General features: G+C 53.4%; 3 protein-coding genes across 3 annotated transcripts; all 3 read left to right on the top strand.

Annotated features, from left to right (window-relative positions):
- Nucleotides 1-2,724: 2,724 nt before the first annotated feature.
- COL26b_002819 (uncharacterized protein) lies at nucleotides 2,725-4,189 on the top strand (the record flags this gene model as incomplete). The annotated part of the gene is made up of 4 exons (XM_053175726.1): nucleotides 2,725-2,868; nucleotides 2,960-3,567; nucleotides 3,634-3,934; nucleotides 4,004-4,189. The coding sequence occupies 4 exons, from the start codon at nucleotides 2,725-2,727 to the stop codon at nucleotides 4,187-4,189; spliced, it is 1,239 nt and encodes a 412-aa protein (XP_053040435.1).
- Nucleotides 4,190-9,482: 5,293 nt separating this feature from the next.
- Nucleotides 9,483-10,946, top strand: COL26b_002818 (uncharacterized protein; the record flags this gene model as incomplete). The annotated part of the gene is made up of 1 exon (XM_053175725.1): nucleotides 9,483-10,946. One exon carries the CDS (start codon nucleotides 9,483-9,485, stop codon nucleotides 10,944-10,946), a length of 1,464 nt encoding a protein of 487 aa, XP_053040434.1.
- Nucleotides 10,947-13,533: 2,587 nt separating this feature from the next.
- Nucleotides 13,534-15,751, top strand: COL26b_002817 (uncharacterized protein; the record flags this gene model as incomplete). The annotated part of the gene is made up of 2 exons (XM_053175724.1): nucleotides 13,534-13,615; nucleotides 13,692-15,751. The coding sequence occupies 2 exons, from the start codon at nucleotides 13,534-13,536 to the stop codon at nucleotides 15,749-15,751; spliced, it is 2,142 nt and encodes a 713-aa protein (XP_053040433.1).
- Between the last annotated feature and the right edge of the window lie 5,921 nt (nucleotides 15,752-21,672).

Raw genomic sequence — 21,672 nt, 5'->3', positions numbered from 1 at the left:
TTATCTTATACTGTGCCATCTGCACCCGCGACACGCTCGCCGTTCGCAATACCAGAGAGGTTGACGGAGCCCCTCGCATAGAGCATTTATGTACCACGCGGATATCATCTTCTTTTCTAAATAAACAGAATGAGGCCAGTAGTGTCCAGCCACTTGAAACTGTCCAATATGATGACGATCTGACAGGATGGCTCCTATGGGACGACTCATTAAAGCAGGATGCTGGCGTGTAGGAACTGTTGTCTACATCTCCCGATTAAATACAACGAAAGATAGTGCATACTAGAACGACGATGGATAGTAGAGAAGATCTTATGACTATCGAAAAGTCACCCTCGGAATAATCTTAAGGTCTGAGGGCGGCCACGACTGTAAACGACTACATTATTGCAAGCTGCGCATGGGGAATGGTCATTCATCGCCGCACCTCATTCTCGATTGCCTGTAGATTCTCTCAATCTGAGAGCGAATTCATAAATCATAATCCCCGTGGTCCCTGGGTAGCTTATCTTCTGCAACCCATTCCCAACTAACTCCATGATCTCAGTTCCGCGTCACTACCTGCTGTGTTCATTTTCACCCGACGCCGTATCTACGCATATGTTTTGCGTGGGAAATCTTGCAAAACGAGGCACCTACTATAAATATAGACTTTCAACCCGTTTGCAGATTCATCTCGATCAATGAGATTGCAACAAGCCAAGTGAGAGAGAAAGCCTCGTGAAGTAATCAACCGTGCAGTCTCTGTCCTTGACGAGGAATGGCCAGGCACACGTCTCAAAGTACCCCGTCAACGATGGGGCAAAATATGCTGGCGTCTTCATTCATCTCCATAGTCTTAAGAGTATTCTAGATCCACATATTCAGCCGAGACGATGTAAGCCATCGTCGCGTTGAGAACGATAGATGAGCATTTTATTATTGTCATTGTGGGGTTCTGAGATCAAGAAGATCCCATATGCCAATTCGCCAACACTACCAAGCATTGAACTCACATTTGTGACTGCCCACCCCCTTATAAGTAACCGATAGCTCGAGGTCAATCAACAGAAACCAATATGAAGTCGGCGACGGTAAGACTGATTCCTTTGGGTGAGCTGACATCGACAACTGGAAACGAAGCAATAGTATTTAAAACGAAACCCGAAGCCAAATTCCAAAGCGACCAGACAATGTCAGTCTCCAGTTCATGTCCGTGTCTCAAGCACGATTGCAGTGGCGGTATTGACCTCGCAAGCTAACGTTCGCGCAATCATGTCATGCACCACCTGGCAGATGCCCCTGTTGCAGGCTGTAGTAATAGCTACTTCCTTCCAATGACAGTGTATTCTCCTGTCTGGTTATTCCCATGAATAAACACCAAACAGTGCTAACTAGGGATCGGATGGGTCGACATCACGGTGAAAGACTTTGGTTTCTTGCCGGCTCATGTTCTGAAGCATCCCTAGGATGCCTGCGGCGACAGGTAATGCAGCCCGCACATTTTGTTGCCCTCTTGAAAGGCCGCTAGCACCGTCAAGAACGCTGATCTTATACTAACAGCTTGCGTCCACGACGATGCATCAAGCTTGTCTCAGCTGGCAGACCTCGGTGAAGGCCTCAGGACGCGACATAAGTGACACATCCCGAACTTCTGAACCTACCACATCACAAGACCATTCAATCATGTCTACCAGCATAGGCCAATGGCCGTATACTCTCCCAGGAAAACATCGTGACATCCCACCAAGGAGCTAAATGTCACCCAAGCACCCCCATTGGCCTCTCCCTTCCCTAACCCCACGCAAGCTTCAAAACAAGCCCCATTGGATCCCGATCCCGCACAAGCTCTTCAAACAAAGAGCTACGTCAGTCGCCGGCCCCCAAACATGCATCAGAACTTTTCGACATTTGAAAACAGAAGGAGGAACAAAAAAAAAAACGGGCAGACGCGCAACCTGCTCGCTCCCACATCCCGAGATGCAACCTGGATGGGTGATCCGACCTCCAAGCAGTCCATGCACCCAAATACGTCGGCTGCCATTGGCCAATTCCGCACCAAGCAACCCCCTAACGGAACGCGCATGCCCTTCCGGGTCCTCTTCGAACTGGGATTCTTAGCCCCGGAACCAGACAGTCGCTGCTTCGAAAATGGAAGCTGGTGTGAATAAATAGAGCTGCGCGCCGTCCCTTTCTCTCATGACCCCTTTCCTTGGTCAGTCCGATGTTTTTGCATCTCTGAACGTCTCGTGCGTTGAGACATGTCCGTCTGAACATGACGGCTGTCCCCGTTGGGATTCCATTCCATTGCAGATGGCCGTGCTGGACGGGAAACTCAAAAAACGCAGCATCAGACGCAGGACCTGCTATCCATCCACCGAAAACGGCCTAGCGGCTTTTCCCCTTACCACTGTCGAGTGCTGCTGCTCACTCCCATCTCGCTGCGGTGAGCCTGGAATGCTCCTGCTCCGGTCGGCGGTGTCGGCGTCAGCGTTCCCCGACCGATGGTCGGAATTACCTTTCGGCTCAGGGAGGCACACAAGGGGGGCCCGAATCAATTGGGGGAGCTGGAAAATGGGGGGCAAATGCGATCTCAACAAGTGTTAGGATCCAAATACGAAAGGGACGGGAAATTGCAACAGCTCGTCCGATTTCCCGCGTGCGACAAAACGCAAAAAAACAAGCTGCCTTTTGCCCCTTCTTGCTAATTGACACGGCAAAATAAGCTTATCAAACATCAAAATCATGGCTCGGTTTTCCAAGCCCGTCTTCTGGGCTTTGTTCCTGCTCGTGCAGCTGAGCATCGCGTCCTCGGTTGCGGAGAAGCTCGCGTCGGCGGGCAAGCCCGTCGCAGACTTGAGCCTCGAGGCGCTCGACGAGCAGCTGCAGGTAAGCGCACGGCCGGACAGACTCGCGATGAGTTCGGATTAGAGGCTGCTAGGAGATTGTGTGCAAGACTGGCTGACCATCCACGCCGCAGCAATGCTCCGTCGTGCAGAGCCTCACGGCCGATAAGCTGGCCAAGATGAGCGACTCCCCATCCCTCCTGTCCCGCGCCTTCGGCGTGCTCTTCCCGGGCACCCCCGCCGTCAACGCCATCCTCGCGACGCTGTACATCTCGGGCCCGCCCAACTTCCTCCTGGCCCTGTGCCCGCCGAACATCGACCCGTCCTCGCTGTCCGTCATGGTCGCCTTCGCCGTCGGCGGCCTGATGGGCGACACCCTGTTCCACCTGCTGCCCGAGATCTTCCTCGGCGAGGACGAGCCGGACCGCGCGCGCCTCGTGCTCGTCGAGCCGAACAGGAACCTGCTCCTGGGCGTCGCGATTCTTGTGGGTTTCATGACGTTCGTAGCCATGGATAAGGGTCTGAGAATCGCGACGGGCGGCGAGGGCCACTCGCACGACCACGGACACGCGCACTCGCACGCCGAGGCCAAGGCCGAGGGCGTGTCGTCGGCTGTGGAGAAGGCGGGGGAGCTCAAGTCGCGGAAGAAGAAGGCCGACGAAGGCTCCAACGGCGCTGTGGAGAAGACGGCGGAGAAGGAGATCAACCCCAGCGTGAGGCTCGGAGGCTACCTCAACTTGATGTGCGCCTGTCCCTGCAAGCTTCCGCATCTCGTGCTCTTTGTGAATGCAGGCTAACATCGACGTAGCGCCGACTTTACGCACAACATCACCGACGGCCTCGCCATGTCGGCCAGCTTCTACGCGTCCCCAACCATCGGTGCGACGACGACGGTCGCCGTCTTCTTCCACGAGATCCCGCACGAGGTCGGCGACTTTGCGCTGCTGGTGCAGTCCGGCTTCAGCAAGCGGGCGGCCATGGGCGCGCAGTTCGTCACGGCGCTCGGCGCCCTGCTCGGCACGCTGATTGGCATTGCCGTCCAGGAGCTCGGTGGTGGCTCCGGCGAGGACGCCATGGCGCGTAACGCGGGACTCTGGGGAACTAGCTTGGTGAGTTGCCCGCAGCAGCAGCAGCTAACGTGTGAGATGTGTGGTTGCTGACGAGAGATCCCCGAACAGACCTGGGGCGACATGCTTCTTCCCTTCACCGCTGGCACGTTCTTGTATGTGGGTACCGTTGCCGTCATCCCGGAACTACTGGAGACGGGCCCGAACAAGATGGTTGAGCTGCGCAAGACCTTGACTCAGTTTGCGGCCATTGCTGTTGGCGCTGGCATCATGCTTTACATTTCGTGGCACGACTAAGAGACCGGCTTACGGCTCTGCGGTTGCTATCGCATTTAGACATGCATACAAACTGGAGTTCATGCTCCGGGAACCAGACAAAATACAATAGAGGCTTAGAAGGCGTAATATACTCCCGTTTGGATACAAAGCCGGGTTGTTCGAAAACTACAGGTGGAGCTGGATGCAGCTTATTGAACGGCGCTGCCCGCAAGCTGAAGTCAGCAGGACGGTTCCGTGCTCCAGCTGGTTTGCGCGACGTGGCGGCGATGGTTCATTCAGACCTGTGACGACCTGGTATCCGGGTCGATGGGCTTACCGCTTCTGGTTGAAGGGCGGGCGCAGGATGTGGCTTGCTTTGATGTCTGGTCCGGGGAAGTAGACAATGTAGAGGAACATTGGCGACTCTGCTAGTTGGAGAATGAGCCCAAAATGCCACCATGGAAGAACTCTGTTTGACCGGCAGTGTAAGTTGTCGTGTGCAGTCACCGTTTCAATGGCCCTGTTTCGAGAATGGCTTGTGATCTGACCCGACGGTGGTTGATTGACTTTAGCAACCTATGATGCCATGTCCTTGTGCGAGTAGCAAGAGTCCGGGGTGGAGCACGCAATGAGTATATATGTAAGCCAAGTTTGGCGCAATCCAGACACCGAGTTTATGTTGGCTTCGGTGTGAGGAATATGAATCCCGTAGGGCGGTACTATGCATTGGCTGTTCACACATGGGCTTGGTAAGCTGTTGAATGGCTTTGGCTTTTGCAGTCAACCAAACGGCTGCGTCTGTCTCTGAGGGTGAAGTGCCCGTCGCTCTGGATGGCCGTTGCAAGTGTGATCAATGCGACGACGAGAGGCGCGTCGCAGGGCGCAGTGTACATAAGGCGCGGGCGTCAAGAAGAGGTTTAGCGCTTCACTCTGTCCTTGTGTGACAACATCTCGTGGTCCGGGAATGACCTGGGAGTGGTAGCTTGTATCCGATCGATCTCCCGTGCCGCCTTCGAGACGGACTCTGGTCTCGAACGCGCAGGCAGCCGCAATGAGCCCATTGGGAGCGGAAGGGCGGTTGGGTTTCGGGTGTTATGTAATGGCTCCGGACCCTGCTCCCGGGCGTGGGATGTCAGGCAAACAGCACCTCTCTTCATCGTGGGTCGACGGCCTGGGAGGACCAAGAGATGGCGCTTGCATGGCCCCACCTAACGCAAAAAAGGCAGAAACAAGCTCGTAAAACTTTTCTCGAAAGAAACCCTTCACCAGAGTCAGACAAACATCGTGACGACGATCACGAACGGCCAGCCACGGCTCGTTTGTCGTCGGCTGAAAGTGGATATCAGGCATATTGCACCATCATCCGCACCCACCAGCAAGCCCACAGATGTCTCCTGTTCCTGGATGCATGCTGTCACTCTCAGCGAGTTCCCATGCACCCCTGATGCGGGATGGACAGTTGCGAAGAAGCCTCACGTCTCTAGCGTCTTCTTCGTCACAGTCGTCGTTGTTGTTGCCGTCTGCGCAAAGCCGCATGGCATGGCATCACACATAACATGCACCCGAGAGCCCCATCTTGTTCCGCGCGATGGAGCCTCGACTGTCTTAAGATCCGCTTGCTTCCGTCCTTGGCCTGCGTGCCTGGCCCTTCCAGCCTTCCACTGGCCGTTCCATGTGTTCTAGCGTCATCATCCAGATGGATCTCATCAGTCATAAGCTCGCCATCGTCGTGCGGCTGCAACTGAGAGACATCCAATTACGCCCCTGGCAGGCGTCAACGTGGCCAGCTGCGTTCCTCAAGTTCCCGAGACGGTTGGCGATTCGTGACGGTGAATCAATCGGTGATGTTGTGTGTTGTGTTTTTACGGTGTGTCCGTGTTTGTGTGTGTGCAGCATCCATACACCGTACTATGCAGTGCGTGTCTCGACTTTGACGAATGATTCGTGTCCGTTAAAGAGAGAAAATTTTCACCTCATCACGATGGCGAAAGTGAGTCGCAGCTAGGATGGATCTGTTGACATTCGGCTTCCCCTAACGTTAAGTAATGGCGAGGCCCCCATCACGGATCCTTGGGAATGGTGGCCTGGGCGCCGGGGACTCCACCGGGCGAGGCAGAGCGTTTCGATCGCTAACGGGAGGCCGTACCGGGTGACCGATGTGCCTCCGCCGGCGGCATCCACTTCTGACCGTGTACGTTAAGGGGACCCGAAAGCATGGATCTCGTGCAATGCCAGCGCCAGCCGCCTTGCATCTAAAGTTTAGGCGCCGCGCCCCTGGATGGATCTCATTAGACATCAAATCCGTGTACGTTAAGCCCAGCCGGTTGTCGTGTGTTTTTGCTGAGCTTTTGCAACCTTTTTAGTTTTTTCGTCGTTTTGTCTTTGAATTGCGATATCCACCACACGCGTCTTTGAATCGTCTCTAGACGAGCCAGAGGTAGTGGTACTTGTGGTACTTGCTGTGCTCGACGCACATGTACCGTTCGCCGACTGCCTTGGCCGCCCTGGGTCGCTTGTCGGGTTTGAATTTTTTGGCGACGATGCACCCGTCCGTCGTCCTTCCTCAGCCAGGTCTGGAAAGGCGGTCGCTCGTGTGACTGGAAAACGCAGACATGACGAAGCAGAGAATCAGGGGGGAGGTTTTCCTACCCTTGCCTGCAGTTGTGATGTAGGGCGACAATGAAGTTTAAATGGTCTGGATGTGGTGATTAGAGTAGCAGTGCTGGTCTGGTGGCTGGTTGGGGATGATCACCGAGGTGTGAAGCGACAAGACGGTCTCCTCGGAGCAGCAGCCGGCATACCGAGTTGCGGGATCACTGCAATCAATGCCCGGCCGAGTCTCTTATCGTCGATAGGTCGTGAGGGATGAGAGGCAGGCAGGTTGGCATGCTGCAGGCAGTGAGGGATGATGGGGTCGTAGATCTGAAGTCCATTATCTCTCCCCCGCGTGCCCGCATCCCGCTCCTAAAATTGAGTGGCATGGCATGGCATGGCATGGCACGCGGGCATCGCGGGGTCGGCTTCGGCTCTCTTAGCACCATCCCCAGACTGGAGAGAAAGCTTTGGAGTTTTCACGGCTCCGATTGCCTTCCGAATCGGCTTGCCCTCTGTGTCGCCGAACTACCCACTTCGTTCTGCGTCCCGCGGTGAATTCAACGACGTGAATGCCATGTTTATTCTGGATCAGTGGGCAGATTTTTGGCGGTCTGTTATCAGACGACAACTACGACGGTAGTAACAGCCAGGAAACCGAGCGATATCAGCGCCATGAATTTCGCACATGAGCACTGCAGCGATACTGATTTGCGGGCCAATCGAAAGTGATGTGTCTTGCAGAATGCCGGTCTTGGTGGCGGCCAAGGTCCTCGGCACGCCGCGTGCTGCTTGTTGTTGCGCCTGCTATTCGTGCCAATTGCCAGCTGAGCAGGATGCGGCGTCTGCCCAGAAGGCTTGGGACTTCCGCGTACGGCGAGCACTGATGTCACAGTCGTGAGAAGATGTTTGGGACATGGGTGAGAGGCAGCAAGCGGTGGGAGAGTCCGGTTCAGGGTCTAGAATCAGAAGAACGGCATGGAATTGAAGGACATCAAAGCAAGACGATAGTTTCCTGGAGGTCTGACGTTGGCAGCCACGCAAGGTACCTTCAGGCAGTCGCGATTGAACCTACAACGTCGTCGTTGCTGTGAATGCTACAGATATGTGCATGAAGGGCGGAAGGCTGGAAACTACCTGACCGTACCTCTTCCCGCGATGGGTTGCCGATCATCGGCCCCGGCTGAAGGAATGGGCGCAGGAAGGTCCAACAAAGAAAGGGTTCATGTCGACAATAAGTGGGGCGTGCGCCTTTTGGACATGCTAACGGTTGAGTTGGATTGACATGATGACTCCCAAGACTCCCTACAACACCGCTAATGTCGTTTCAAGACCGCGTGGCTTACCAACCCGACGGAATGGTGCAATCCCGCTGCGCTCCTGGCCGCTTTAGCTTCAGCATCTATCTGGATTATTAAGTCCGAGATTCATAATGATCGACCATGGGAATGAAGGGAAATCAGCACTTGGGCAGGGTCAGGCCAGACGGGGTACTGTAGATGTTGACCGCGTGTAAGAGGGCTCTTTCGTGTGCATGCCGAAGGAGGTACTCAGATAGATTTCTACTTCCGGCAAGCAATGCATGGCATCGTAAGGTATGGATTGCATGATCAATTTGCGGAGTACGCAGTAACAGTCTCTGAGAGCTTGTCTTCTGTCGGCCGAGAATGCGGCAAGAGATCGAATGGCCGAAAGTAAAGTGTAGTCGACAGCCAATTCTCGGCACCGAGACCCAGATGCTTCTCGGAGTCGGAGTAGAGATGGAGAAAACTAGCTGCCATTCACGCCTTTCACGCCGTGTACCTAGTCATAGCTACAGAGCGAATGCTCCGCAGAGCCCGCGCAGAGCCCTGGAGAGAGGGAAAAAGCCTTCCATGTTCAATCCGCCCTGTGACACTTTCCGGGACTCGGAGTCCCACATGCGCCTGCAACTGGGAGATCGCTGCGCGGGAACACACCAGCTGCCCCAGCGAAAGAGCCGCGCTACAGGATCAGCTACGCTGTAAACAGCCTTCGTGCTCACTGGAAGGGCGTCACTGTGTCGTCCCTTCTTAGGGGAGTCATCCACCGGCCCAGTGTGGACCGTTCTTTTTTTTCTCCCCCCTTGGCTCCACACCATGTGAGTCTCTCTCTCTCTTGTTTCTTCCTCCCACGTCTGTGCTCGTCCAACATGTACATCTGCCATGTATCTCATGTACCTCTCTCAGGTACCGGTACGATACCCACCTCCCTCCATCACGCAGGCTGGAGGTGAGGAGCCCGCCCTTTGCAAGTGCAAAGGCGTGGAGGGCTTGCTTCCGGCCCTGGCGCCTGCTTTCCTGCCATGGATTGCTGCTTGGATAAGTCAAACGAACCTCCTGTTGGGCCTGACCATCCTTGACTTTGACTCAGCCTTAAAGAGAGCCGGTTCGCCCTTCCTCTTGTCATCGTGATACTCCATTACTCTCCGTACCACTCAGAAGCTTCAACTCGATTCCTATTACCACATTCCAACCCATCCTGTCCCCATCTGGTTTCCATCACATATCTGGGGATCTCCAATCGACTTGTCATCCATATATGACCGCTATCCACTGCAACGCCGTCTTGAAGTTCTAGACCACCGTCCACTTGCTCATGTTCGCCCTGCTTACACCAAAGCAACTGGCGCTTGTGCTCCCCCTCACCCGTCAGGCATAGAGACGCATTGACAACTCAACATCACCATCAACCATCCTCGTCCCGGATCCAAACCGTCATCATGTCCAGCCACAGCGAAATCAGCTCGGTCGTCACCTTCGCCCGCCAGTCCGGCCACAAGAAGATGAGCATCGAGATCAACATCAACGACCACTACACCTCCAAGGTGTACACTTCTGGCAGCCCCATCTCTGGAGACGTCATCATCACACCAAACAATGATTGCCGCTTCGACTACGTCCAGATTATCCTTCTGGGCACCTCGAGGACTCGTCTGGATGCCGTCCAGATTCCCCAGCTGTCGTCCCACACCTTCCTGAAGCTGGATATGCCTATCCCCGAGTCGGCTTACCCCGTACCCCGGATTTTCGAGGCTGGCCGCACTTACACCATCCCCTTCAACTTTGTCATCCCCCAGCACCTCACCATCAGCGCGTGCACTCACAAGGCGCAATCCGACCTTATTCACGACCACCACATGCGGTTGCCGCCATCCATGGGCAGCTGGGAGAAGGACGACATGAGCCCCGACATGGCCCAGATCCACTACGCCATCAAGGCCCGCGTTGTGCGTCAGGATGAGCTCGGTGGACGTCCCACTAAGGTCATGGAGGACGCCCACCTGCTCAACGTCCTCCCTTCCTCGCCTGAAGACCCGCCCTTGAACATCACCAAGCAGGACAAGGGGTACACTCTGAGCAAGACCAAGACGATCCGCAAGAACATCTTTTCTTCCAAGCAGGGACGCATCACAGCTTCGGCTGCCCAGCCTGGAGCTGTCTACCTTACTCAGGACGGCCGTGGCTCTTCTGAAGGCACGCTCATGGTTAACCTCAACTTTGAGCCTGCTTCTGCCGATATCCTACCTCCAAAGGTCAGCACTGTCTCTGCAAAGATTCAGTCCCAAACATGGTACGGCGCGACGCCCATGACGAGGTTCCCCAACCTGGGCGACAGCCACGAAGTGTACGCCTTGACCCAGCAACTCGCCTACCAGACTTCCGTTCCCCTGTTGTCGGCGACAGTTGATAAGACTCACTGGCGCCAACAACTGGCATCCACCACTCGTCGCGACTCTGGTTACTCCAGTGATGGCCTGCAGGGCAACAACTCTGACTCGGATCACTCTCGAGGCCGCCGCTCCAGCAAAGATCGCTCTTCGCCAATCAACCACCTTGCTCTCCTCCAGATCCCTTTCAAGCTTCCGACGTCGCGCAAGACGTTCATCCCGACCTTCCACGCCTGCATCGTCTCCCGAACTTACACACTGCAGCTGACGCTTGTCGTTGGCGACACCAAGGTCAACTTGGCTGTTCCTATTCAGATTGCTCTGGAGCCTCCCGTGCAACAGGACATGGGCCTGCCGAGCTTCGATGCGGTGATGGCGCAGCAGGAAGAGGCGGAAGCTGATGCATACCTCCAGCCAAGGCTGATGCAGCAGCCTGCGCCCGAGTTCCAAGGCAACGCAGTATTGCCAGGATATGGTGACTTTTCGATGAGGAGGGCAGCAGTGCCAATCGCTTGAATGTATCGGCACTGTTTACCACCAATGACGAGTTACGACTGACGGAGAATTTTCATACACGATACCACATCTCAATACTTTTCCTTTGTCAAAATGTTTCATTTCATACTAGATGGGTCCGATGCGAAAAGGAACTGCATCGAAAGAGCACGAGAAATCTGGGAGTTGGGCATGGAATCAAAAAAGGGGTTGCTTTTGGAACGTCATTTCATCCATTTCTTCGGATACCACACATTCGCATGTTTATTACGATACCCAAAGAGCACAGGCAAATTGGATATATACACTCAATAATAATACGAAAATCAAATGGAACAAATGCGCCAGGCTTAAGCTGAGTTGAAGGTGGACCAGTGTCCACAAGTCATGCAGCCGATTCAAGCCGCGGGGCCCATATTTTACGAATGGGTCTGTACTTAAGATGCCGTACCTATTTCAGTCCGCGACGATGCCAAGGCCGGTACCCGGCAGCTCCGTGAGGGGACGGGCGTATAAGTACGGGAGCAGAGCGGAGCGGAGGCCTGATAGAGTGGGCCTAGACTCGGCGCACCGGCACGGCACTGTGGGACGTGGACGGACGCCGGAAGAAAATAAGTGGTACTGGCGGAAAGTTCTGGACCGACCGGGGGGTGCGTTTGGCGAGATTGCTTCCCCCAGAAAAACGAAGAGCTATGGAAGGATTGCGACATGGGGTTCGCGATTGCTGATTATTTGTGGGGAAGAGGTGATCTCCCCCCCTCGTCGTACCGGGACTGGAGCAACTCTGAGCACTGAGCACCCAGGTGACGATGGCTTGGGTCTCAGCACCCGGCGCGGACCCAACGAGGACGCGAGTTCCCCAGTCGCGGGAAGCGTAAGCCGTTGCGGCTTTCTTGTTGCTATTGATAGGTTTCGACGCCGTCTGCGTTTGGCGGGGGAACTGGCGCTGATCGCAACTCACATCGCGGTGTACACTGTAGGGTCTTTTGCGGTCCGTTTCGATCTCTTTTTGATGTGGTAATACCTAGTGTCAGGCTGCAGCGGCTGAAGTGACGGGCGGCTGAGGAAGAGGACGAAGGCGCAAGGTCTGAGGTGAGAGCCCCTAGTGTAAGGCAAGGTAAGGTAAGCTAAGATGGAACCTACAACCTGTAACCTGTTGGCTTGTCGCCTGTAACTGCTGGCGGTGGGTGTCTGTGTGTTCGCATGCGCCGCCCTCGCAGCGATTCCATCCATTCCTTTTGGGGGCTTCGAGATGGCGAAAAGAAGCGATGGCCGTTGCGCTACGAAGACACGTGACGACGCCAAACCCCTTACATCTTGGCTGCGTCCTGGGCGAGGGCTTGAACTCACTCCGTATTCTACCTGCACTGCACGCCTTCCAATGTTGGTGCCGGCTTTTAGTCTCCCCAACACGACTACCTGCGTGCGTGATTGGTGCCGTTTTTAAATAACAGGCAGCGGCAGATATAGGGGTCGGGGATGAGGGCGGGAAATAACGAGCGAACTGCGGGGGACGGTGACTGGTTGAGCATCTTCAATTGGCCATACAGAGGGCGCCGCAGGAGATAAGGCAATAACGTGCCCAGGAATTACCCTAAATGCCTTCCCGATGCAGCAGGAAAGGCGGCACTCCGCAGTCGTATCTTGCGACCTTCCTTCTAGTCAGATGGAGGTCTCGCAAGTCGGTCTCTCATATGGACGTCGTAATGAATTGCCCCGGGACGTGACTGCCGCCTTTATTAACAGGGCCTGCAGTGCTGTATGCCTTGAACCGTGCACAAGCACCCCCCCATGTCCATTGCGATTCCCATTTCCGTTCCCGCGCATTCCGTCGTCCCGTCTCGTCTCCTCCTCCCAGCAGTGCCAGTGCCAGTGCCAGTGACTTTCCAGCTTTCATCTTCCTCCCCTCCCCTCCCGCCTCCGTCCCATCTTGTGTGCTTGTTTTGTCTTCCTCCCTTCCCGTGTCCCGCGAGTCCTGACTCCTGACTCCTGATCTCTCATCCCTACTGCTTGTTTTGTCCTGCTTGCGCGTATCTTGACAGCTATCGGGTTGCTGCACAGTACACGAGTTCGCCAGTTCCAGCAGCTGGCGCCCCAAGGTTGACCCCGTCTCGACAGGAGGATTGCGGTGGCTGAGTTGCGTCACTCTCGACAAGCTTGCTTCTCTGGTCCAGAACTTATTTCTCTCTCAACTTCCCGAACTCTGGTACTTGGTACCGATTCCACTCGTTAATCCCGCCTTCCCTCCTTCCGACCCTTTCGACCCTCTTCTTTTTTTCCCCAGCTCCAGCTTTCTTAGTTCCAGCCTGGAGAAGAGGCCCCTCCCATCTGCGGCGGCGGCGTGGCGCTCAGAGACACCGTGCAGCCACGGACCTGGTTCTGAAATTTGACGCGACCGTCTTACCTTTATTTCGCCCTCCACGCCTATCTTATCTACCTCAACCGTCCCCGGTTCCCTTTCAATTCCTCGGTGACACACCCGTCGACGACTCGATCAGCACCCCAAGGGAAAAACCAACAACACGAACAGCTCGCCTTCTCGACACGAAGCTAGCATCGCTACGGTTCATGTGGAATTAGTCGGCCACTCGCGACCACACTCGACACAATGCGACAGGTGCTGAGGGCCGGCTTGGGATGCCTCGTCTCCCTGCTGCTCGCCGCACCGGCTGACGCCTTCTACATTCCAGGTTCGCCGCCCCTGCGCAAGCTCCCAGGGAAGGAATTGGGTTATTGGGCGACGATGCTGACCATTTCTCGACACAGGCTGGTCGATCAAGAGCTACAACGACGGCGAACAGATCCCGCTCCTTGTTAACAAGGTCTACTCCGATAACACGCAGCTTCAGTATGCCTACTACGACCTCCCCTTCGTGTGCCCCCCGACGGGCAAGCCGAAGCCCGGCACCGGGCTGCTGAGCGGACAGAGCATTCCCCTCAACCTCGGCGAGGTCCTTCGTGGCGACAGGATAAAGACGTCCGACATTGACTTGGTCGTGGGCCAAGATAAGCCATGCAACCTGTTGTGCAATCGCGAGATTTCCAGGAAGGAGATGCGGAGGGCCCGCGAGATGGTGCAGGACGGCTACGTCACCGAATGGATCGTCGACAACCTCCCCGGTGCCACGAGCTTTGTGACCGTCGACAAGAGCCGCAAGTACTACGCTGCCGGCTTCAAGCTGGGCTTCACAGACTACGCTGCCAAGGGTGGCAAGCCCCGCCACTTCATCAACAACCACCACACCATCGTCATCCGCTGGCGCAAGGCACCTGGCAAGGCTGGCGAGAGAGGCGGCAAGGTCGTCGTCGGCTTCGAGGTCTACCCCAAGAGCATCGGGCCTCAGACCAAGCGCGAGGAGAGCGGGTGCCCTGCTGATCTGCAGAACATTGACCAGAATTTCGAGCTCTACCTAGCCCCGAACAAGTCGAGCGACAACTCGGCGCAGTACTCGCAGTCCTCGTACCAGCCGGAAGACGACGAGGACCCCGACGACGACGCCAAGCTCACCATTCCCTACACCTACTCTGTCTACTTCCGCGAGGACAAGAACGTTGAGTGGTCGCGACGATGGGATTTGTACTTTGTCAACCAGGAGGAGGGTTCCAAGATCCATTGGCTCGCTATTGTCAACTCGCTCATCATCTGTGGTCTGCTAACTGGTATCACCCTGATGATCCTGGCTAGGACCATCCGCTCCGACATCAAGGGGTACAAGGAGGTTCCTCTCGAGGATGGCAAGCCCAAGCTGACGCGCAAGAAGACTGGAAACAGATCTCCCAGGCTTTCAGAGAAGACTGGCGGACTTCTCGACCAAGGAAACGATGTGGAGAACGATGCGGATGTGTCTTCCGACGAGGAGGCATTGGAAGATGTCACAGGTTGGAAGCTGCTCCATGCCGATGTTTTCAGGACTCCTGCTTTTGGCTACCTCTTGGCGCCCTTGGTCGGTTCGGGCATGCAGCTACTTTTCATGGCTATCGGACTTGTCCTCTTGAGCGCCCTTGGCGTCCTCAACCCGAGCTTCCGCGGAGGATTCATCAGCGTTGGAGTCGGTCTGTTCGTCTTTGCCGGCCTGTTCTCCGGCTATTTCTCAGCACGTGTCTACAAGACCTTCGACGGACAGGACTACCGAAAGAATGCGCTTGTCACTGCTGTTCTCTTCCCGGGTCTGCTCTTCGGCATCGTCTTCATTCTGAACTTGTTCGTCTGGGCGCAGGCTTCTAGCACGGCCATCCCCTTCGGCACCCTCGTGGCGATCATCTTCCTCTGGCTGTGTATCCAGGTTCCCCTGGTCTATGCTGGTTCTTGGTTCGGTTTCGTTCGCGGTGGAACCTGGGAACATCCGACCAAGACAGCCACCATTCCCCGCCAGGTCCCGCTGCAAGCTTGGTACATCAAGTCTTGGCAGTCGATCCTTCTGGCTGGCCTCATCCCCTTCGCAGTCATCTTCATCGAGCTGCTCTTCGTCTTCCAATCTGTCTGGCAAGACAAGAGCGGCTACTACTATGTGTTTGGATTCTTGGCGGTGGTTTCGGTCATCCTCATCCTGACGATTGCTGAGGTGACTGTGGTCACCATCTACATCCAGCTCTGCTCTGAGAACTACAACTGGTGGTGGCAGTCGTTCATGGTCGGTGGTGGTAGCGCAGTCTGGGTGTTCCTGTACTGCGTGTGGTACTACTTCTTCAAGCTGCACATCACGGGCTTCGTCAGCAGCATGCTGTTCTTCAGCTACAGCTTCATGGCTTGCTGTGTGTATGGTCTCTTGACGGGAACCATTGGTTTCCTAAGCGCATATGCCTTTGTGAGGAGGATTTACGGGTGAGCACTCTTCGATTCGTCACTCTCTGCACACTCAAGCTGACCTCTTTTTCAGAGCGATCAAGGCGGACTAAGCCATCGTGCCAGTGATTGAACGCAAAGTGCTTTAATTTGTCTACGGCACGGAAACGGATTGACGGCGCTTATTAATGCATTGCCCGGGGCGTCGCGTTTTGGGAACGTCCACGGGGACAGGCGTTTTACCGGAAATGAACAACTTGGTCCCTGGCTCTATTTTGACCGGGCGGGTTAGACTATTGACTCACAGTATATATGATGACAGGATCAAACAACAGGGCAAAAGGTGGGATTGAATAGTTGCGAGTATATAATTAGCTTGTCCAGTCTCTACGGAACAATCAAAACTTCAAGATGATATTATGGTCCAACTGAGTGGTGAAGCTGCCTGTGCAACAGCAGGTGTGTTTTCGCAATGGAGAGTGGTAAGAGATTGAGAGGGTATTTAATGAAGTCTTGCAAGTTTTGTTGTGAGATCGACAAGCCTTGCGAGAACTTGGCAGTGCACCCTGGATGGCTTTCAGACCGGCTGGTGGGATGTATTGTATTTGAGAAGTAAAGGCGGAGTTGAGAGCGGCGGCGGGTGGGCAGTCATAGCAAGATGGGCGCGAATACGGTCTCGACAGGGGAGATGACGAATCAAGGGGTAGGCCTCATTGTTCTGTCAGTCTCATGTGGGCAACAAAGGGTCGGTCCCCTCATGACACTCCCAGCAGAAAGCTATAGCTCTGTTATGAGACGCGCCTGGCTAAGCATCAGTTTCACTGGGACCAGTATGCTTTTCAGACTGCGGTAATATTGACTTACTGTTGTTTGTAATCTGACATGTGGTGTTCTTTTATACGTATTGTGTTTCTGCTCTTTAGGCAGATCATTCGCAGATTTAGAGCACCAGGGGGTAGTCATGGTTGATTCCTCTGAGGGACTGGGTGATAGCACTTGGTCCTTGAGAGAAAGAGGTATAAAGAGATGCGTGGTATTGGAGTTGATAAGGATGGGCGCACACCCAATGAACTGTCCACAACAACAGTGCTCTGACTTACATTTGCTAAGCCATTGCAAGTGGATCGGTGGGACACTTGACGGTGATGGGTGCTTGAGACACAGCAGTGAAGTCCGTCATCTCTCTTTCCATTCGCGCATTTGTAACGAATACGCGCCAGGGATGTGTTTAAGGAAATAAAGCCCTTTGAGAAGATTAGAGCGGGCAGCAAGAACAGGTGTCAACAAAGGCTCTCTCCTTTGAGATGCACATCTCCCGCAGCTACAGATGGAAAACGACTACGAATTCCTTGTTACCGTTGGTATCAGGAATTGGATTCTGAACATTTGGTACTGCGCATCGTTAAGCCTTTATACTCTGCGCGCAGCTTCACTTCATGGTTGCCTGGATGTGTTATGATGTGCTTTATGTGCCTTGTGATATGAAATATAAACAGGACAGGTTATCCTGTAAGATGAGTCTTCCTCACAATGCAATCAGTTGCTCGTGTGTGTCTTAATATCAATTGCCTATTTACTCTGAACGTTTTAAAGGAGTAGCAGCATTAGGGACTAAAGATTGGAATTGCTTGACTTGCTCTGCGTCAATAGAGTTTATCATTCCGCTTCTTGTCGGTGTATTCAGTTGCAAGTATATTGGTGTAGTGGGGGGTAACAACCTTTATGTGCCTGCGATCAATGTTCGGATCACACATCACGAAGTGTCAAGACTAGGTGTAGGTGCTGATGCTTGGATTCATGCTGTTGGAAGCAGACACCGGCGGAGACACACTCTCATGCAGGTTTATCGGTATTTCTTCTTGCCCACCTCTTTGGGTGCCGAGTTGGCCTTTCAGACGCGGTGATATTGGTATATAAGGCTCCAGAGGATAAGAGTAAACTATGATAAGCAATGTGCTCCTCTGGCCATTTGGATTTGCGATTGATACGACAAGATTACGTCCTTAGTTTCAAGCGCCCACGTAGCCTTTAGCTAATAATCTCTATAGTAATGGTAGAAGTATAGCTTTCCCGTCAGTTTCCAACTCTTCTGTTGCGAGAGTATTATCTTTGTAATAAGTCAGCGGCGACAGGCCACGGAAAAGGATGAGTGAATGTCCAGTTTTGCCTTGAAGAGACGACCTTCCCAGAGAACTTCTGGCTTCTGCTGCTGCCTCAAAATCGCATCATTCCTCTGCTTCTGTAAACTACATCACAACGATGGTTGCGCGTGTCTTTATATGTCCATGCAGTGGTGCCATCCCGCTTGCCATTTCGGGCTGCTCTGGGACACTGCTTGACCGCATCTCATCAACAAGATTCTGTTCTAGAAACCAGGGAGACGGATGATGATATTCGGATGGTATCGGCGGAAGGAAATGGATGTTATTCTACGCAATCTATAACAGCTTAACCCATGACGAGCGTCAATATAAATAAGTTGTCTGACGGGACAGCTTCGACCACGACCACGACAAATACAATCGCACGGTCATGTTTGTTCGTTCAAGTCATATCGTATTCAGCCAGCATGCGCCGTGTGTGCGCGTCTCGTCCAGGCAATGTCATGGACGAGGGTAGCCAACAGCACGTGGGACTGCCAGTCTTCAACCTCTATTGCGTATTTGAAATTTTCTAAGAGGACATACACAGAGAATGCCGCAATTTTTACCATCAAAATTATTCAACGTAGGTTTCTTTGACAATTTGTTTTTCCCACCAAAATCATAGTCACTATATTTCTATAAGAGTGACTCCCAGCTAGCGACTAATGTTCCTCGCTTAAAGATAGTTAGCTTGCTTTTATTGCTGTGACTTTATGTTAAACACTGAGATGATCGTTCGCGATAGCGCTCGCAAGCGTGTTATCGCAGTGCCTCCCACGATTCTGCATCTCAAATTAACGTGGACAGCGTGCTTCCGCTTAGCACATCTGTGGGCCATGAGATGATGACTCTCAATCTGCCCCTGCCAATGAACGCATCGCGAATCCAAGCTCGCTGTGTCTTAAGTACTGCCTTCCGAAACAGGGGTGAAGTTGCTATATTAGCAAGGAGAGCACCGGACCTGAAGATAGCACACCAATCATGCTCATCATCGGGTGTTCAACTTCATTCCTGTGCATGACGGAGTCCTTGGTTCCAATGACGAAAATTGTCGGTAAGGAACGTTATCGTTGTTTATGGAAAGAAACATAGTGTCCATCCATCTTGTTCTCTAATTCATGACATATTGTCTAGAATACTCATGCGATAACAGAATAGGAAACGCAAGAAGGTAAGGAGGAGCCCTGTGGAAAAGCCTTGGTGCCGAGGAACCGGCTCAGTATCGCATAGCAACACAAGCTTACGCATGAAGTTGGCTCCGCAAGTCAGACATCCGTGTACAATAGATCACATTCTGCGGGTTAACCGTCTGCTCGGCATGAACGAGCTTATCTTATACTCGGTACTCGAGGATTGTGGAGTTGCTCGAATGACACAATAAGAAAACTTCCAAAGCATCACATAGCGGTGAAATTGGGTTTCAAAAGCGTCACAAGCTGCGACTGCTTGTGGCGATTCGGCAGGAGTTCTGTGCCTATTTCAATGGAAGTACTGAAGTCTTTTTGAAAACGAAACCATGACATCGTTTCTGGGACGCCGGACACGCATGCGGTGTCTTCGCTTCATTGCTTTCTGCAGCTGAATAAGGCGCTGACTGCAGATATTTTCAGTCACGTCGGTGTGCTGTGTAGGTATGAGACAAGTGTGCCTATTATCATAGCGCTTTGTTCACCGTGAGGTATTTGAACAAGAATAGACAGGATAGAATGAGAGAAGACGATCACTGGTGGTCGAGCGCTGTACTTCACCGTCTGAGCTCACTCAGACCGCTTGCCTGATTCCCCCGTCACCTGAATTTACTTCACAGAGCAGATCTCATTTGCGTGAAGTTCTCAAAACTAGCTCGGTCTCAGCTCTTATATATAGCGTTAAAAGCTAGTGTACTAAAAACAGGCTTCATCGTATAAGAGAGCTGTGCGTCTTCCAGCTTTCTGTGCTCATAGGTAAAGATAAAGCGCAAGAACAAGAATAGCTGATGCGAAAGCCAAAGGTGAAGATATCTGACATGCTGGCAACCTTGGGCTGAGATCAATGTAAATGGAACTTGCAATGACCATTATTCTCCCTTGGCATACACGCTAGAATATACACAGAAGCAAGACAGACGCCGGTGCTTTGTATTCTGCCAAGTGTGCTGGGCTTTTGAAATCGAGGCTTGAGGATTTCGCCAGTCAGACTCCGAGGATCTTTCGCACAAGGCAAAAGAAGGTCGTTTGCACATTTGCTCCGGCAACAGTCTTGGAATAGATTGGTGTTGAACCAGTAACCCATACTCATCTGCATGTTTTATGAAACGTAGCCATGTGAGATGTAGTCCAATGCCTTCCGGTAACGTTGCTTCGAATGTCTCCCAGGCCGGGTGCAAACTAACAACGGTATGGTATTGCCGTCCGCGAATGTTTAGTTGGATCATGAAAGCCGAGAAACCCCAGGTTTGTCTCCTTCCGCTGGCGTGTAAACAAGAATATGCGCGCTTGTCTACAATCTCTTTTGCAAAGGCCAAAAGTCGCAATTGTTGCATCGTAGGTCAAGTCGCCCAGGATTGTCTCCATTCTCGTTTGGCTTCGTCTGATATTATATTTCAAGAGAGTTTTGCCATTAAAAATGAGATATGGCAGCACTGCCAGTGATCAGTGTCATCTCGCCGGTAATCGGTCGAGAATACGCAATTTGTTTAGTATGGGGAGAACAGCGCTCCAATCAAACGTGACAGGTCCCAAGTATGGAGACGATAGCTAAAATATTGGTATGTATCATCGAAACAGTGGTCGATTCATGCGACCTGCGTTTCCGTGGCCGAGGTGCCTTCTGACATTTACTACCTGTTCTCTAGCAGGTAGTCTGAAGGCAAACTAGCCTCCTAACATCATTGCAGTCTGGAAGATGAAGACTTTTCACTAATCAGAGTGTTAATAAGATCAAGTATTGCGATGAAAGACCACGGCGCTAACTGAGAAACCCGACCGTGATCGGGGCTCAGCCGCCCGGAGCCGGCCCCCTCCGACTTAATGACCGTGGGGCCGAGCCGGGAAGTGGCCGTCTTGGCCTGCGACACTGAACGGTTTCCGGCACATGCTGTCGGAGCATAGGGCGGACAGCTTAGAAATCCGCTGGTAGAAATACCTGCGGCTCTTGCACTGCCTGCCACTATGGTCAAACTATGTTATCAGCAATACGCAGGTATGGACAGACATGTCGGGGCGATAGGCACGAAAGAGCCGAGTCTTTGAGTTGCTCGTTCGGTAAGGAATGCCGTCCTCAACCCGAACCCCGATCTTTGACGCACTAGCCCCGGCGCAGGTAGTGTACTCAAATCTCCTGCAAGCCACGAGGTCTTTTTGCAAAAGTCTCCTGGCAGGGCTTCCATGAGGGCAACAATTCCTGTTGAGAGTGATCAGGGACCTTTTGAGTCATCCTCAAGATTATCGAGACTCGATGATGTTGACTCATGCCGGCGACCACAATCCAATGGGAGACCTTGACAGACAGTACCTGCCTATTGCAGCACATCGCTGCCTGGATGTAGTGCTGCACGACCCGTTGTGGGGTGAATGCACGGCGTTGGGGTGCCGGGGAGGCGGGATGGCTTTTGTGGCGGACAGGGTATCATCTCAAGTTCGGGGATACTGCGTTCCTGCCGAGGACACGAGCAGAGACGACAGGAGGCGACACGACAGCGACACGCAGAGAAGGACGACAGGTTGACGTGGCCCGGTGTTCGAGATCAGCGTTCGAATGAGTCGAATGGGCTGATGGTACTGTGCTGTAAGCCGGGTTCTCGCTGGGCGTCGCTGGGCGTATATCAAACACGACAAAAGAC

Source organism: Colletotrichum chrysophilum (assembly GCF_026319265.1).
Source record: "Colletotrichum chrysophilum strain AFK26 chromosome Unknown scaffold_14, whole genome shotgun sequence".
Lineage (NCBI taxonomy): Eukaryota > Fungi > Ascomycota > Sordariomycetes > Glomerellales > Glomerellaceae > Colletotrichum > Colletotrichum chrysophilum.
This window is presented reverse-complemented; position numbering and strand designations above follow the sequence as displayed.